At 45.2% G+C, this 18,195-nt stretch overlaps 1 protein-coding gene across 3 annotated transcripts in view; it reads right to left on the reverse strand.

The window, feature by feature from the left end:
- The window catches only part of LOC126292020 (open rectifier potassium channel protein 1), a 530,665-nt gene that overhangs the window by 93,252 nt on the left and 419,218 nt on the right, over positions 1-18,195 (reverse strand). For all 3 annotated transcript variants that reach the window (XM_049985814.1, XM_049985813.1, XM_049985815.1), the window contains exon 4: positions 6,246-6,367. In XM_049985814.1, coding sequence (XP_049841771.1) covers positions 6,246-6,367 — 122 coding nt within the window. The remainder of the gene's footprint in view (positions 1-6,245; positions 6,368-18,195) is intronic.

The raw sequence follows: 18,195 nt of genomic DNA on the forward strand, positions 1-18,195 counted from the left end.
CCGAGCTGTATGGTGGGTAACCAAACGCTTCCCATCGAAAATGCTACAGTAGGGTCGTTGTTGCACCTGCAATGTGCGGCCGAGGCTTTTCATAAACGAGGACACACATGGCAGTTATGTTATGTTGAAACTCATCAACAGGCTGTTCACACTTGGATGCGGGTACTATTATTGTGGGCATCTTTACATGCTGGCTGTGCACTCAGAACGACGCGATAGAGGCGCATACTGGAGATGTTACGCAGTACGTCTGTCGACAGTTTCACCGGATTTTCACTGTGGTTTTAATTTCGCTACCGATCAGAGGTTGAAAAAAGTAACCCTCTTACATAGAGGACCACATTTTTTAACGGCTATATAGTTGTCAAGGTGGCCATGTCGAACATGTGGGAACTGCTCCATTGGAATGTTTTACACAAAAGGAATTTCCAAATTCCAGACAGGAGTTTCTGTCGTGCTTACATCACACTGATAATCCTGATATAACAGGACTGCATGGTGATAAAGCGAGACTATGGAATGCCCACTACCACAGTAAAACTTTAAAGTTGGGCGTCAACTCTTCTTTGCAAAGTTGACCAACGATTTTGCTGTGGTGTGCATACACAAACTCTGAAGCTGAGATATTGTTAACGCGAGTAGTAGCGAGCGTACAGTTGTCGAGAAGAATCGGAAGTGGTCGGGCGCTGCCTGCGTTGGATAGAAGCCGCGCGACACGAGAGGTCGCAGCGAGCCGTGACCGCGCTGGTAGCGCCCGAGGAGACTTTGCTACTAACTGAGGAATTTCCTGTGATTTGCCTTTTCGTTGCACGTAGTTGTTACTTGCTTGCGCACTGGAGGGATTTTTATCACATTTGTGTACACATACATTGAGAATAATATTCGTATCTTTGCCGTCGCTAGAGACTTGATTATTGAGTACAGACATTGTGGAATAATTAAGGTCTGTGTAAAGTTTGCCAGTGCTTAAATAATCTGTTTTGCAAAAATAGTAAATTAAAATCTTTATTAGTTTCTTTTTTCCTTATACACTATCTAAGGCAAGTTGATTAAACCCATCCAGATTATAAAATTTCTATATCAAAAAATATGGCAGTAGTTGATGCAGTTACTATGGCCATGCACTGCACTCTGCATAGATAGCAGTATTGCTTTTGAAATAGTTTTAGCATGTTGCTGAACACGCAGTTGCAGCAGCGAGATGAGGTAAGTTGTCTGTTTTGTACAAGAGCAATGCAGAACTGTTATTACTAGTTGCTAGAGAATATTTTTAAATTCACAGTCAAATAATTGAGGATGATTTAAAGAAAGAGCAATTAATTACTATTTCTACTTGTTCTCAATTAGAATTCTATTATTGTCAAAGATGCAACGTCACATACACTGGAGTGCCAAAGAAATTAGTATAAGCATGCTTGTTCAAAAAATGTTTAATAGTGAGTGAATTCCTAAGGGACCAAACTGGTGACATCATCGGTTCCCTCACTTACACACTACTTAAACTAACTTAAGCTAAGAAAAATAGCCGGCCGCTGCGGCAGAGCGGTTCTAGACGCTTCAGTCTGGAACCGTACGTCTGCTACGGTTGCAGGTTCGAATCCTGCCTCGGTCATGGATGTGTGATGTTCTTAGGTTAGTTAGGTTCATGTAGTCCTAAGTTATAGGAGACTGATTACCTCAGATTTTAAGTCCCATAGTGCTCAGAACCATTTGAACCATTTGATTTGAAGAACACCACAGACACACACACATATACAGGGTGATTCAGAAATGCATGTAAATATTTTAAGGGTGTATTTGTGAGGTAAATATAAGACAAAAATGTTCTATAAATGTTTTTCCATAAACGTTTAATTCCAGAGTTATCGTTAAAATACGAAAGTCATGTCCGTATCAAAACGATGTCAGTGCAAGCAGCAGGATGCCATATTCTGGTACGTAATGCACATACGTATCTCCCAACAGTTGATTCGAAACTGCATGAATAGTGTTTGTTTGTGTTTGCAATTGCTGTTTACTCCTACTGTACAGAAGATGGCGCTGATGTTGTTGGTAACGGAAACGTACTTCCTGTCGTTCATTCATCGTCGGAAGGCTACAGGTTTCGTGCACATGATGTACTCAAACAGTGAGTATGCTGATATGCACCTTGTGTATGGTGCAGCAGATGGAAACGCACTTGCAGCAAGACGAAGGTACAGTGAGCTGTTTCCAAGACGACGGTTACCAAGTCATCAGACGTTTGTATCTGTGGACAGACGTATGCGGGAGTATGGCATTCGTCCTGGGCCACATTCAGGTCGACCACTTGAGCATGCAGTGAACGTCGAGGAACATGTTTTGGACCTGGTAGACCAAGATCCAGCCATCAGTACGAGACAAATTAGTGCAGCTGTACGACTTCCACAATCTACTGTATGGCGGCTGCTTCGGAGACAACAGTTGCATCCATTTCACCTGCACAAAGTGCACGAATTGACACCTGCAGACTATCCTCGCCGTCAGAAATTCTGCCAGTGGTTACAAGAGCGTCATTTGAATGATCCAATGTTCATTCGGCGGATATTATTCACAGATGAGGCCATGTTTACTCGTGCTGGTGTAATCAATTCGCATAATATGCACCAGTGGGCTGTCGAGAATCCTGGCGCGAGAATTGTGCGTGGATATCAACATCAATTCTCCATAAACATTTGGTGTGGTAGTGTGGGGAATGACTTACTCGGACCTCATGTTCTACCTCCAAGGCTGACTGGGCACGCTTACCGCGAATTTTTGGAGGGGGAATTGCCTGGATTGTTACAGGATGTCCCTCTTGCAACACGAGACACCTTGTGGTTCATGCACGATGGTGCTCCTGCCCATTACAGCCGCAACGTAAGGGCGTACCTCAATGATGCATATCCACATCGATGGATAGGTCGCGGAGGACCAATTGCTTGGCCAGCCAGATCACCTGACCTGAACCCTTTAGACTTTTATTTATGGGGCCGACTAAAGACATTGGTGTATTCTTCTGCAGTACCGAACAGAGAAGTGCTACAACAAAGAATTGAAGGTGGTTGTGAAATTATTCGTGGAGAGTTGAACGGACTGTGTAATGTGCAGAGATCATTGCGGCGACGAGCACGGGTCTGTCTGCAAGTTCAGGGACAGCATTTTGAACATGCATTGCATTAAGATTTGTGCAAATACACTACAGTACAGTCTGTAAATTCTTCACGTATTTTCCTTAGTTATTTTGCATTGATTTAGTTCAATCAACAGGAACTAAAGTAATACAGTATTCGCGAGGAATTGTTTCAGTTTGTTACGTCACGTTTATTTACCAGTTTGCGTTTTTAGTCCAAATGCACTGTAATTAAACTGTGAACTCTGGGAAGTAAATACTTTACGTTGTATTGAATGTATTATCATGTATTGTTCATAACTCTGTAATGAGCCAAGTGTAGCAAAAATTGTATAGAACATTTCTGTCTTATATTTACCTCACAAATACACCCTTAAAATATTTGCATGCATTTTTGAATCACCCTATAATATATATATATATTCCTGGAAATGGAAAAAAGAACACATTGACACCGGTGTGTCAGACCCACCATACTTGCTCCGGACACTGCGAGAGGGCTATACAAGCAATGATCACACGCACGGCACGGCGGACACACCAGGAACCGCGGTGTTGGCCGTCGAATGGCGCTAGCTGCGCAGCATTTGTGCACCGCCGCCGTCAGTGTCAGCCAGTTTGCCGTGGCATACGGAGCTCCATCGCAGTCTTTAACGCTGGTAGCATGCCGCGACAGCGTGGACGTGAACCGTATATGCAGTTGACGGACTTTGAGCGAGGGCGTATAGTGGGCATGCGGGAGGCCGGGTGGACGTACCGCCGAATTGCTCAACACGTGGGGCGTGAGGTCTCCACAGTACATCGGTGTTGTCGCCAGTGGTCGGCGGAAGGTGCACGTGCCCGTCGATCTGGGACCGGACAGCAGCGACGCACGGATGCACGCCAAGACCGTAGGATCCTACGCAGTGCCGTAGGGGACCGCACCGCCACTTCCCAGCAAATTAGGGACACTGTTGCTCCTGGGGTATCGGCGAGGAGCATTCGTAACCGTCTCCATGAAGCTGGGCTACGGTCCCGCACACCGTTAGGCCGTCTTCCGCTCACGCCCCAACATCGTGCAGCCCGCCTCCAGTGGTGTCGCGACAGGCGTGAATGGAGGGACGAATGGAGACGTGTCGTATTCAGCGATGAGAGTCGCTTCTGCCTTAGTGCCAATGATGGTCGTATGCGTGTTTGGCGCCGTGCAGGTGAGTGCCACAATCAGGACTGCATACGACCGAGGCACACAGGACCAACACCCGGCATCATGGTGTGGGGAGCGATCTCCTACACTGGCCGTACACCTCTGGTGATCGTCGAGGGGACACTGAATAGTGCACGGTACATCCAAACCGTCATCGAACCCATCGTTCTACCATTCCTAGACCGGCAAGGGAACTTGCTGATCCAACAGGACAATGCACGTCCGCATGTATCCCGTGCCACCCAACGTGCTCTAGAAGGTGTAAGTCAACTACCCTGGCCAGCAAGATCTCCGGATCTGTCCCCCATTGAGCATGTTTGGGACTGGATGAAGCGTCGTCTCACGCGGTCTGCACGTCCAGCACGAACGCTGGTCCAACTGAGGCGCCAGGAGGAAATGGCATGGCAAGCCGTTCCACAGGACTACATCCAGCATCTCTACGATCGTCTCCATGGGAGAATAGCAGCCTGCATTGCTGCGAAAGGTGGATATACACTGTACTAGTGCCGACATTGTGCATGCTCTGTTGCCTGTGTCTGTGTGCCTGTGGTTCTGTCAGTGTGATCATGTGATGTATATATATATATATATACCCGAGGGAGAACTCTAACCTCCGGCGGGAGTGGTTGCGCAATCGATGACATGGTGGTTCTAACCACGCGGCGGCGTATTGAAATAGAGGTATACGTAAACAGGCAGAAGACGGCACTGAGGTCGGCAACGCCTATAGAAGACAACAAGTTCAGATGGTTCAGATGACTCTGAGCACTATGGGACTTAACATCTGCGGTCATCAGTCCCCTAGAACTACTTAAAAACCTAGCTAACCTAAGGACATCACATACATCCATGCCCGAGGCAGGATTCGAACCTGCGACAGTAGCAGTCACGCGGTTCCAGACTGAAGCGCCTAGAACCGCACGGCCATACCGGCCGGAAAGACAACTTGTGTCTGGCGCAGGTGTTACATTCGTTATTGCTGCTACAATGGCAGGTTATCAACATTGAAGGGAGTCTAAACGTGGTGTTATAGTCGGAGCACGAGCGATAGGACACAGCATCTCCGAGGTAGCGAACAAGTGGAGATTTTCCCGTTGGACCATTTCACGAGTGTACCGTGAATATCAGGACCACAGTAAAGCATCAAACTCCGACATCACTGCGGTCGGAAGAAGATCCTGCGAAAACGGGTCCAACGATGACTGAAGAGAGTCGTTCAGCATGACAGAAGTGCAACCCTTCCGCAAATTGCTGCAGGTTTCACTGTTGGGCCATCAACAAGTGTCAGCGTGCATCGATATGGCCTTTCGGAGCCGAAGGCCCACTGGTGTACCCTTGATGGCTGCAAGACACAAAGCTTTACGCCTCATCTGGGTCCACAGACACCGATATTGGATTTTTGATGACTGGAAACCTCTTGAACTTTATGTCTGGTTGGACAAGTTTCGTGTGTCGAAGGAATGGACGTATACAGGTATGGAGCCAACCTCATGAATCCATGGACCCGTCACGTCAGAAGGGGACTGTTCAAGCTGTAGGAGGCTCTGTAATGGTGTGCAGAATGTGTAACTGGTGTGATATGGTACCCCTGATACGTCTAGATAAGACTCTGACAGGTGACACGTACGTAAGCATCCTGTCTGATCACCTGTATCCATTCATGTGCACGGCCTGGTAGCCAGATGTTGCCCGCAGTTGGCAACAAAACATAAGGAAGGAGAAGTTTTACTGATCGACCACGGCCTGTCAGTCCGGAAGTCTTAACTAATGAAGACGCCGGCCGTCAAAGCCTATACTTAACGGGTTCCTTGTAAGCCATTTGGTGTTAGAGATGGCATTGGTGACGGTGACTGATTGCTGTTTACAATTTTTGTTGATGTGAGAATTAGAGTATGGCAGTGGTGCACGCACACGGAGCTGTAGGGTACTCACCGCCCTGCTGTAGAAGTCACCCAGCGTGGCCAGCAGGATGCCGTTCATGGGGATGCCGATGAGTGCGTAGAAGATCATCAGCAGCCGGCTGGCGTCCGTCGTGGGCGCCAAGTTGCCGTAGCCTGCGGACACACATAAACAGCAGTAGAACAGCTTCCAAGTTAACCCGTTACTTACCACCGTCAATATTTCGGGACGAAAATAGTTTGTCTATTTTATTTCGTTTTTTTTCTTACGAAAGGAACTACACTACTGGCCATTAAAATTGCTACACCACGAAGATGTCGAGCTACAGACGCGAAATTCAACCGACAGGAAGATGATGCTGCGATATGCTAATGTTTAGATTTCCGGAGCGTTCACACAACGTAAGCGCCGGTGGCGACACCTACAACGTGCTGACATGAGGAAAGTTTCCAACAGATTTCTCATACACAAACAGCAGTTGACCGGCGTTCCCTGGTTAAACATTGTTGTGATGCCTCGTGTAAGGAGGGGAAATGCGTACCATCACGTTTCCGACTTTGATAAAGGTCGGATTGTAGCCTATCGCGAATGCGGTATATCGTATCGCGACACTGCTGCTCGCGTTGGTCAAGATCCAATGACTGTTAGCAGAATATGGAATCGATGGGTTTGCAAGACAACAAACATCTGCAGGAACAGTTCGACGACGTTTGCAGCAGCATGGACTATCAGCTAGGAGACCACAGCTGCGGTTACCCTTGACGCTGCATGACAGACAGGAGCGCCTGCGATGGTGTACTCAACGACGAACCTGGGTGCACGAGTGGCAAAACGTCATTTGTTCGGATGAATCCAGGTTCTGTTTACAGCATCATGATGGTCGCATCCTTGTTTGGCGACATCGAAGCGTGTACTCGTTATCGCCATACTGGCGTATCACCCGGCTTGGTATGGGGTGCCATTGGTAACTCGTCTCGATCACCTACTGTTCACATTGACGGCACTTTCAGCAGTGGACGTTACATTTCAGATGTGTTACGACCCGTGGCTCTACCCTTCATTCCATCCTTGTGAAACCCTACATTTCAGCAGGATAATGCACGACCGCATGTTGCAGATAAATACGCGCTTTTCTGGATACCGAAAATATTCGACTGCTGCCCTGGCCAGCACATTCTCCAGATCTCTCACCAATTGAAAACGTCTGGCCAATGGTGGCCGAGCAACTGGCTCGTCACAATACGCCAGTCACTACTCTTGATGAACTGTGGTATCGTGTTGAAGGTGCATGGGCAGCTATACCTGTATACGCCATCCAAGCTCTGTTTGAATCAATGGCCAGGCCTATCAAGGCCGTTATTACGGCCAGAGGTGGTTGTTCTGGGTACTGATTTCTCAGGATCTATGCACCCAAATTGCGTGAAAACGTAATCACATATCAGTTGTAGGATAATATATTTGTTCAAGGAATACCCGTTTATCATCTGCGTTTCTTCTTGGTGTAGCAATTTTAATGGCCAGCAGTTTAGTTTGCCTGTTTTCTGTCTTTCAATTTCCTGCACTGTACGCCTTGATAGTACACTCATATTCATAAATTAAGGGTTATGCTGTTACTTGCTGAAGCAACGCTCTGGTGGGCGTTTTGCGGATTTAAATCACCTCGGGGTATGACCATGCGCAGCATTTGACCTGCGGTCGTCGCACGGTGGTGCTGGCAGCAATCCACATACGCAGAGGTGTGTTGGTGCATGTCAGAGTAAGTGTGCAGACGTTTTCAGACGTGCTAATGGTGACTGTGTGTTGAAAATGGCTCAAAGAACACATATTGATGACGTTATGTGGGGTAGAATACTAGATGATTGATAGCTGTATAGTAGATTCATGGCGCGCGTATCAAATTGCTGACCCAAATGTGGAGTTCTCACCGTTGGCTGTTCGAAACAGAATACTGATGTACTTTTCAAAGAAAACAGGATCAACATCGAAATGCAGAGGACCACGAGGAAGGAAACTGACGCGAGTGCGGCTGAACAAAGATATATGACTAGACCCAGGAAACCACTTTACTGTACAAGTAACACACAGGTGACGTGCGTACAACAATAAAAAAGACAAAAACATGTGGCACGTGCAATGTTGGTGTACATCACGAGAGTTTGGTTTTACTTCTTTCTGACAGACATACAGTAGTATTATTAACAGTGGTTTTATTTCGTTCATATTGTTTCTTACAGTTTTCTACATTGACATTGAATTTGCGCATTTTGTTAGCTAATTTTTCCAGTGTTCCAAATATGGGACAGACTGTAGTTGTCGTACTAATATACTGATTTTTTCCTCAAAACAGTTCTTTCATAGCATCAGGGTGTCACATTAAGTCAAAAAAGGCGGAAAAAATAATCTACTGAAGGTTTGGCAAGTAATGGGCTAATGAGACCACAAACTCACCCTCTCTCCCCCCTTCTGCACTCTCACTATGAAAAGGAATATCAGAGCGGAAAACGGAAAGTGCTCGAACATGTCTACAAGCCTGATGCGGAACTGACGCTTGTTGCTGAACAGGCCAACTGCTCATCACAGGAAACTCTCCAAACAATGATATCGATGCACCAATAGACTGCTGGCGCAACTCTCGCGTGCATTGCTGTCTCACTGCGTTTGAGTGAGTGAGGGCAGCCGACGTGTTGAATGGCCAGTTGAATGAAACAAAACACGTCGTTCACGATAAACTCTGACGAAATGCGAATGCGGTTCAGATCGACCTGCCAAAAAAGTGAAAGGACCTGCATCTGCGTTCTTACAAATACACTGTTCGTTAAAGAGTTAACGCGTCCAGATGAACTTCCGTGTGATGTGTTCTGATTATGGTTTCTGTGGTAAGTGGATTCAGGGCTTCTGGATGCTCAGTTTTTCACTGCGTTATGTGAGGCCTGATTCAGGCTTTCGGGATACGTCACCTCACTGACCATTCACAATTACTCATAGGAAAATATGCGCTTCTGAAGAATTCATTCTATCACAGTGGGTATACGCTGAAGAGCCAGACAAACTAGTATACCTGCCTAATATCGTGTAGGAACCCCGCGAGCATGCAGCAGTGCCGCAGCACGACGTGGCATGGACTGGACCAATGTCTGAAGTAGTGCTGCAGGGCTGCCCATAAATCCGTAAGAGTACGAGAGGGTGGAGATCTCTCTGAACAGCACGTTGCGAGGCATCCCAGATATGTTCGATAAGGTTCACGTCTGCGGAGTCTGATGGCCAGCAGAAGTGTCTAAACTCAGAAGAGTGTTCCTGAAGCCATTCTGTAGCAATTCTGGACGTGTGAGGTGTCGCACTGTCCTGCTGGAATAGCCCAAGTCCGTCGGAATGGATAATGTACATGAGTGGATGCAGGTGGTCAGACAGGATGCTTACGTACGTGTCACATCTCAGAGACATATCTAGACCCATCAGTGGTCCCATATCACTCCAACTACATACACCCCACGCCATTACAGAGCCTCCACCAGCTTGAACAGTCACCTGCTGACACGCAGGGCCCATGGATTCATGAGGTTGTCTCCCGTCATCAACAGTTCAATTTCAGTGTTGACGCGCCCAGGGGAGGAATAAAGCTTCGTGTCGTGCAGTCATCAGGGGTATACGAGTGGGCCTCCGACTGCGACAGCCCACATCGATGATGTTTCGTTGAATGCTGCAGTTTATGCATCAAGGATCAGCATTAAATCCAACGGCTTACTGGACGTTGAATACAGACATGGGCATTCATACGGCTCGAGTTTCGCGGCTGCATGACAGTGCCCACATCGATGATGTTTCGTTGAATGCTGCAGTTTATGCATCGAGGATCAGCATTAAATCCAACGGCTTACTGGACGTTGAATACAGACATGGCCATTCATACGGCTCGAGTTTCGCGGCTGCATGACAGTGCCCACATCGATGATGTTTCGTTGAATGCTGCAGTTTATGCATCAAGGATCAGCATTAAATCCAACGGCTTACTGGACGTTGAATACAGACATGGGCATTCATACGGCTCGAGTTTCGCGGCTGCATGACAGTGCCCACATTCTACCACTGACACCCAAAATCTGATCAGATCTTTTGGAAGGGAACATATTGTTCACATACCTTACAGTTCGAACTTGGCGCCGAGTGGTTTTTACTTATTCCGTTGCCTACAGAAACTTAACTGCTACAAGCGCTTCGCAGCAGACGACGAGGTGAAAACAGCAGCTGAACACTGGTTATCCCCGCAGATGGTAGATGTCTGTGACTTAGGGACACAAAAGCTTGTAGAGCGTTATGGCAGATAATTAAACAAATATGGAAACTGTGTAGAAAAAAATAAGTAAACATGTAAGAATTAAATAAAACTAGATTTTGAAAAAATTCTGCTGGTTTATGTTTTACAACAAACAGGATCGTGTTTTCCGAATAACCCTAGTACATATCGTTGGGTCCATTGTGAATTTTATCTCTCTTGTTTTGACTCTTATCAACAAAAGCAAAACGAAGATAATGGAATGTAGACGAATTAAGTCGGGAGATGCTGAGGGAATTAGATTAGGAAATGAGACACTTAAAGTAGTAAAGGAGTTTTGCTACTTGGGGAGCAAAATAACTGATGATGGTCGAAGTAGAGAGGATATAAAATGTAGACTGGCAATGGCAAGGAAAGCGCTTCTGAAGAAGAGAAATTTGTTAACATCGAGTATAGATTTAAGTGTCAGGAAATCGTTTCTGAAAGTATTTGTATGGAGCATTGCCATGTATGGAAATGAAACGTAGACGATAAATAGTTTAGACAAGAAGAGAACATTTCGAAATGTGGTGCTACAGAAGAATGCTGAAGATTTGATGGGTAGATCACATAACTAATGAGGAGATACTGAATAGGCTTGGGAGAAGAGAAGTTTGTGGCACAACTTGACTAGAAGAAGGGATCGATTGGTAGGACATATTCTGAGGCATCAAGGGATCACCAATTTAGCATTTGAGGGCAGCGTGGAGGGTAAAAATCGTAGAGGGAGACCAAGAGATGAATACACCAAGCAGATTCAGAAGGATGTGGGTTGCAGTAGGTACTGGGAGATGAAGAAGCTTGCACAGGATAGAGTAGCATCGAGAGCTGCATCAAACCAGTCTCAGGACCGAAGACCACAACAACAACAGTATTAAGTAGGGTGTCCGCTTTGGTTAGATACTTCTGGAGTTTGGTTTCGAGGCGACGTCTGTTATTGAGTAGCTTGTATCTTTTCATTGTAAATTGTCGTATATGTACCTTATTTTCAGGTCTTTCGTGTACCCTGAATGAACTCAAAGGGTCCGATTTACTGACTTTCTGTCTGAAGTGTTAGGTGCGAATACATTATTAAATGGTGTATTCATTAAAATAGATAAAAGAAGGATAAAAGGAAAAGTAGATAAGTATATCAGAGAAAACCAATTTGGATTTTAAAAAATGCAGCGGAAAAGAGAAGAAATTTTCACCTTGCACGTGCTATTAGAGAGAGGGATGGATATTAATAGAAGAACTTACAGGATGACAATTATTGAACTATACGAAAAAAACGTAAATTAGTTACAAACTAGGACGCACAAAGACTTTATTCAACATGTAAATGTGACTAGAGATACTCGGATTTAGGTTATGGCACGTTCGGTATACCTGCTATCATTGACGATTATGTTTCGCAGACGTATAGCGAAATTCTGCATGACTCGCTGAAGTGTCGTAACATTGATGCTGTCGATGACCTCCTGAATAGCTGTTTTCAGCTCGGCTATGGTTTTTGGGTTATTGCTGTACACCTTGTCTTTAATATAGCCCCACAAAAAGGAGTCGCAAGTGTTCAGATCCGGACAATATGGCGGCCAATCGAGGCCCATGCCAGTGGCCTCTGGGTATTCTAGAGCCAGAATGCAGTTCCCAAACTGCTCCTCCAGAATATCAAACCCTCTCCAGCTTCGATTGGGACACATCTTGTCGAAGTCAGGGTCACTTTGGATAATGGGGATGAAATCTTCTTCAAAAACTTTCATGTACCGCTCGGTAGTCGCCGAGGCATCAAGAAATATCCCATCGGTTATTCCGTGACTGGACATTGCACACCACACAGTCACCCGTTGAGGGGGAAGAGACATCTCGATCGTGTAATGCGGGTTCTCAGTCCTCAAATGCGCCAATTTTCCTTGTCGACGGGCCCATCCAAATGGAAGTAGGCTTCGTAGCTAAACCGAACCATGTTTGCATATACTAATTTCCATTATGTCCCGCGGTCAACGGTGCAGTTTGAACGTCCTAACGCAAAGCGTTCAGAAGTTATGAGGATTTTTTTTTTGTTTGTCATCAGTCTACTGACTGGTTTGATGCGGCCCGCCACGAATTCCTTCCCAGTGCTAACCTCTTCATTTCAGAGTAGCACTTGCAACCTACGTCCTCAATTATTTGCTTAACGTATTCCAATCTCTGTCTTCCTCTACAGTTTTTGCCCTCTACATCTCCCTCTAGTACCATGGAAGTCATTCCCTCATGTTTTGGCAGATGTCCTATCATCCTGTCCCTTCTCCTTATCAGTCAGTGTTTTCCACATACTCCTTTCCTCTCCGATTCTGCGTAGAACCTCCTCATTCCTTACCTTATCAGTCCACCTAATTTTCAACATTCGTCTATAGCACCACATCTCAAATGCTTCGATTCTCTTCTGTTCCGGTTGTCCCACAGTCCATGTTTCACTACCATACAATGCTGTACTCCAGACGTACATCCTCAGAAATTTCTTCCTCAAATTAAGGCCGGTATTTGATATTAGTAGACTTTTCTTGTCCAGAAATGCCTGTTTTGCCATAGCGAGTCTGCTTTTGATGTCCTCCTTGCTCCGTCCGTCATTGGTTATTTTACTGCCTAGGTAGCAGAATTCATTAACTTCATTGACTTCGTGACCATCAATCCTGATGTTATGTTTCTCGCTGTTCTCATTTCTACTACTTCTCATCACCTTCGTCTTTCTTCGATTTACTCTCAAACCATACTGTGTACTAATTAGACTGTTCATTCCGTTCAGCAGGCAGATCATTTAATTCTTCTTCATTTTCACTCAGGATAGCAATGTCATCAGCAAATCGTATCATTGATATCCTTTCACTTTGTATTTTAATTCCACTCCTGAACCTTTCTTTTATTTCCATCATTGCTTCCTCGATGTACAGATTGAAGAGTAGGGGAGAAAGGCTACAGCCTTGTCTTACACCCTTCTTAATACGAGCACTTCGTTCTTGATCATCCACTCTTATTATTCCCTCTTGGTTGTTCTACATATTGTATATGACCGGTCTCTCCCTATAGCTTATCCCTACTTTTTTCAGAATCTCGAACAGCTTGTACCATTTTATATTGTCGAACGCTTTTTCCGGGTCGACAAATCCTATGAACGTGTCTTGGTTTTTCTTTAGCCTTGCTTCCATTATTAGCCGTAACGTCAGAATTGCCTCTCTCGTGCCTTTACTTTTCCTAAAGCCAAACTGATCGTCACCTAGCGCATTCTCAATTTTCTTTTCCATTCTTCTGTATATTATTCTTGTAAACAGCTTCGATGCATGAGCTGTCAAGCTGATTGTGCGATAATTCTCGCTCTTGTCAGCTCTTGCCGTCTTCGGAATTGTATGGATGATGGTATGTCGCCAGACTCATATATTCTACACACCAACGTGAATAGTCGTTTTGTTGCCACTTCCCCTAATGATTTTAGAAATTCTGATGGAATGTTACCTATCCCTTCTGCGTTATTTGACCGTAAGTCCTCCAAAGCTCTTTTAAATTCCGATTCTAATACTGGATCTCCTATCTCTTCTAAATCGACTCCTGTTTCTTCTTCTATCACATCAGACACATCTTCACCCTCATACAGGCTTTCAATGTATTCTTTCCACCTATCTGCTCTCTCCTCTGCATTTAACAGTGGACTTCCCGTTGCACTCTTAATGTTACCACCGTTGCTTTTAATGACACTAAAGGTTGTTTTGACTTTCCTGTATGCTGAGTTTGTCCTTCCGACAATCATATCTTTTTCGATGTCTTCACATTTTTCCTGCAGCCATTTCGTTAGCTTCTCTGCACTTCCTATTTATTTCATTCCTCAGCGACTTGTATTTCTGTATTCCTGATTTTCCCGGAACATGTTTGTACTTCCTCCTTTCATCAATCAACTGAAGTATTTCTTCTGTTACCCATGGTTTCTTCGCAGCTACCTTCTTTGTACCTATGTTTTCCTTCCCAACTTCTGTGATGGCCCTTTTTAGAGATGTTCATTCCTCTTCAACTGTGCTGCCTACTGCGCTATTGCTTATAGCTGTATGTATAGCGTTAGAGAACTTCAAAGGTATCTCGTCATTCCTTAGAACTTCCGTATCCCACTTCTTAGCGTATTGATTCTTCCTGACTAATGTCTTGAACTTCAGCCTACTCTTCATCACTACTATATTGTGATCTGAGTCTATATCTGCTCCTGGGTACGCCTTACAATCCAGTATCTGATTTTGGAATCTCTGTCTGACCATGATGTAATCTAATTGAAATCTTCCCGTATCTCCCGACCTTTTCCAAGTATACCTCCTCCTCTTGTGATTCTTGTACAGGGTATTCGCTACTACTAGCTGAAACTTGTTACAGAACTCAATTAGTCTTTCTCCTCTTTCATTCCTTGTCCCAAGCCCATATTCTCCTGTAACCTTTTCTTTTTCTCCTTCCCCTACAACTGCATTCCAGTCGCCCATGACTATTAGATTTTCGTCCCCCTTTACATGCTGCATTACCCTTTCAATATCCTCATACACTTTCTCTATCCATCTTCAGCTTGCGACGTCGGCTTGTATACCTGAACTATCGTTGTCGGTGTTGGTCTGCTGTCGATTCTGATTAGAACAACCCAGTCATTGAACTGTTCACAGTAACACACCCTCTGCCCTACCTTCTTTCTATTCATAACGAATCCTACACCTGTTATACCACTTTCTGCTGCTGTTGATATTACCCGATACTCATCTGACCAGAAATCCTTGTCTTCCTTCCACTTCACTTCACTGACCCTTACTACATCTAGATTGAGCCTTTGCATTTCCCTTTTCAGATTTTCTAGTTTCCCTACCACGTTCAAGCTTCTGACATTCCACGTCCCGACTTTTAGAACTTTATCCTTTCGTTGATTATTCAGTCTTTTTCGCATGGTAACCTCCCCCTTGGCAGTCCCCTCCTGGAGATCCGAACGGGGGACTATTCCGGAATCTTTTGCCAATGGAGAGATCATCATGACACTTCTTCAACTACAGGCCACATGTCCTGTGGATACACGTTACGTGTCTTTAATGCAGTGGTTTCCATTGGCTTTCTGCATCCTCATGTCGTTTATCATTGCTGATTCTTGCGCCTTTAGGGGCAATTTCCCACCCCTAGGACAAGAGAGTGCCCTGAACCTCTATCCGCTCCTCCGCCCTCTTTGGCAGAATGAGGCTGATTTCTTATGCCGGAAGTCGTCGGCCGCCATCCTGATTATTTATCAAAATTTAGGCAGTGGCAGGGATCGAACCCGGCACCGAAGACGTTTTGATTATAAATCAAAGACGCTACCCCTAGACCACGGGTCATATAGTGCAATAAATGTCACCCTGCATCTTACCTTCATTGACTCAGAAAAAGCTTTTAACAATGTGAACTGGCAGCTCCTCTTTACAACTATGAAAAACGTGGACCTTGACTGGAAAGACAGAGGCATACTTAAACAGCTATGTGTGAAATCAGAAAAACAAACATCAATAAGATCAACAGGCTAGGATTTGAAATTGAGTTACACAGCAATGTAGACTACCCCTAAATTTATTTTATGCGTTAACTCAGGAAGCTATACAGATTACGAAGGAGGAGACACAGAAAATGAAAGATAATGGTAAAACATACACTGTATTAGTTTTGCCAATGAAACTGTAATAGTTGCAGACTCCGAAAAAGAAAATAGAATGTTGCAAGTTCTGTCACACACTCTTGAACTATGGCAATTAAAAGAGAACAAAAGGAAAACTAAAATAATGGTAATACGAAATATTATGTGCTAAATTAAAACCAATATGAGAATTGATGACGTCAGAATTCATCAGATGGAACAATTTTGTTATCTTTGTAGTATAGTCACAGAGGACAATAGATGCTTAATGGCAGTGGAGAAAAGGATTGCACTGGCAAAACAGGCGTTTATGATTCAAAAGAACAGTTTAACGAACATACATATGCGCATCTAATTCACACATCAAAAAAAGTTTTACATCACCTTCGTTCCCAGAACTCCTGAAGATAGACGTTGACTGTGGATATTGTATAACAGATACACTCCCTTTGACTGTACAGAGATGTCACTAAACCCGCCGAAAGATGTAAACAACCATGCATGAGCAGCGCCCATTAGGCAGAGGGGGGTCGGACAGCCGGTGAGTTTCAGTCACTCCACCAGGAAGGTTGTACACGGAATGTGTTGTCTGTAGTTCAACCATGCCTAGATGGCCAATACCGCCGTTCGATCGCGTCCGCTTTGTGCCAGGAAGGGCTCTCAACAAGGGAAGTATCCAGGCGTTTCGGAGTGAACCAAAGCGTTGTTGTTCGGACATGGAGAAGATGCACAGAGACAGGAACTGTGTGTCGATAACATGCCTCGCTGAGGCCGCCCAAGGGCTAACGATTGCAGTGGATGACCGCTACCTACGGATTATGGCTCGGAGGAACCCTGACAGCAACGCCACCATGTTGAATAATGCTTTTCGTGAAGCCACAGGACGTCGTGTTACGACTAACTGTGCGCAATAGGCTGCATGATGCGCAACTTCACTCCCGACGTCCAAGGCGAGGTCCATCTTTGCAACCACGACACCATGCAGCGCGGTACAGATGGACCCAACGTGCCTAATGGATCGCCCAGGATTGCCATCACGTTCCCTTCACCGACGAGTGTCGCATATGCCTTCAACCAGACAATCGTTGGAGGCAACCCGGTCAGGCTGAACTCCTTAGACTCACTGTTCAGCGAGTGCAGCAAGGTAGAGGTTCCAGAATGAGATTTTCACTCTGCAGCAGAGAATTCGCGCTCCCATCGTGCACATCTTGTGAATAACTTCCTTCAGGATAACGATAGCCCTCGACTAGAGTGGCCAGTATGTTTTCTAGACATGAACCCTGTCGATCATGCCTGGGATAGATTGAAACGGGCTGCTTATGGACGACGTGACCCACCAACCACTCTGAGGGATCTACGCCGAATCGCCGTTGAGGAGTGGGACAATCTGGACCAACAGTACGTTGATGAACTTTTGGATAGTATGCCACGACGAATACAGACATGCATCAATGCATGAATGCAAGAGGACGTGCTACTGGATATTAGAGGTCCCGGTGTGTACAGCAATCTGGACCACCACCTCTAAAGGTGTCGCTGTATGGTGGTACAACATGCAATGTGTGGTTTTCATGAACAATAAAAAGGGCGGAAATGGCGTTTATGTTGATATGTATTCCAATTTTCTGTACAGCTTCCTGAACTCTCGGAACCGAGGTGATGCAAAACTTTTCTCGATGTGTGTACGTTCCAAAATGACGCGCGAAAAAAACGGGATTTTTAGGTGGTCGTACCTCGAGTCCTATTGGTGACAAAAAGGCAGAGTCATGTATTTTGAATAGCCGCTGGGCTGGGGAACACTTGCCTTAATGTCACTATCCTACATCGAAGTATGAATATTACACACTTCCTCCTGATAAGGAAAATGGAGAAAATCAGTTTTTCTATTGGCATTTGGTGTGATGTACGGTGGGCTTGATGCGACTTACGGAGGGATCGGTAGTTCAGAGGGCTTTCCATGGAAAACACCATAAAAAGGGTGGTTTTATTGTATTTTCACCGTCGGACCAAATCCATCCGAGGATTCCAAGACGGCTATACAC

The sequence above is a fragment of the Schistocerca gregaria genome, chromosome 9 (assembly GCF_023897955.1).
Source record: "Schistocerca gregaria isolate iqSchGreg1 chromosome 9, iqSchGreg1.2, whole genome shotgun sequence".
NCBI classification, from domain to species: domain Eukaryota; kingdom Metazoa; phylum Arthropoda; class Insecta; order Orthoptera; family Acrididae; genus Schistocerca; species Schistocerca gregaria.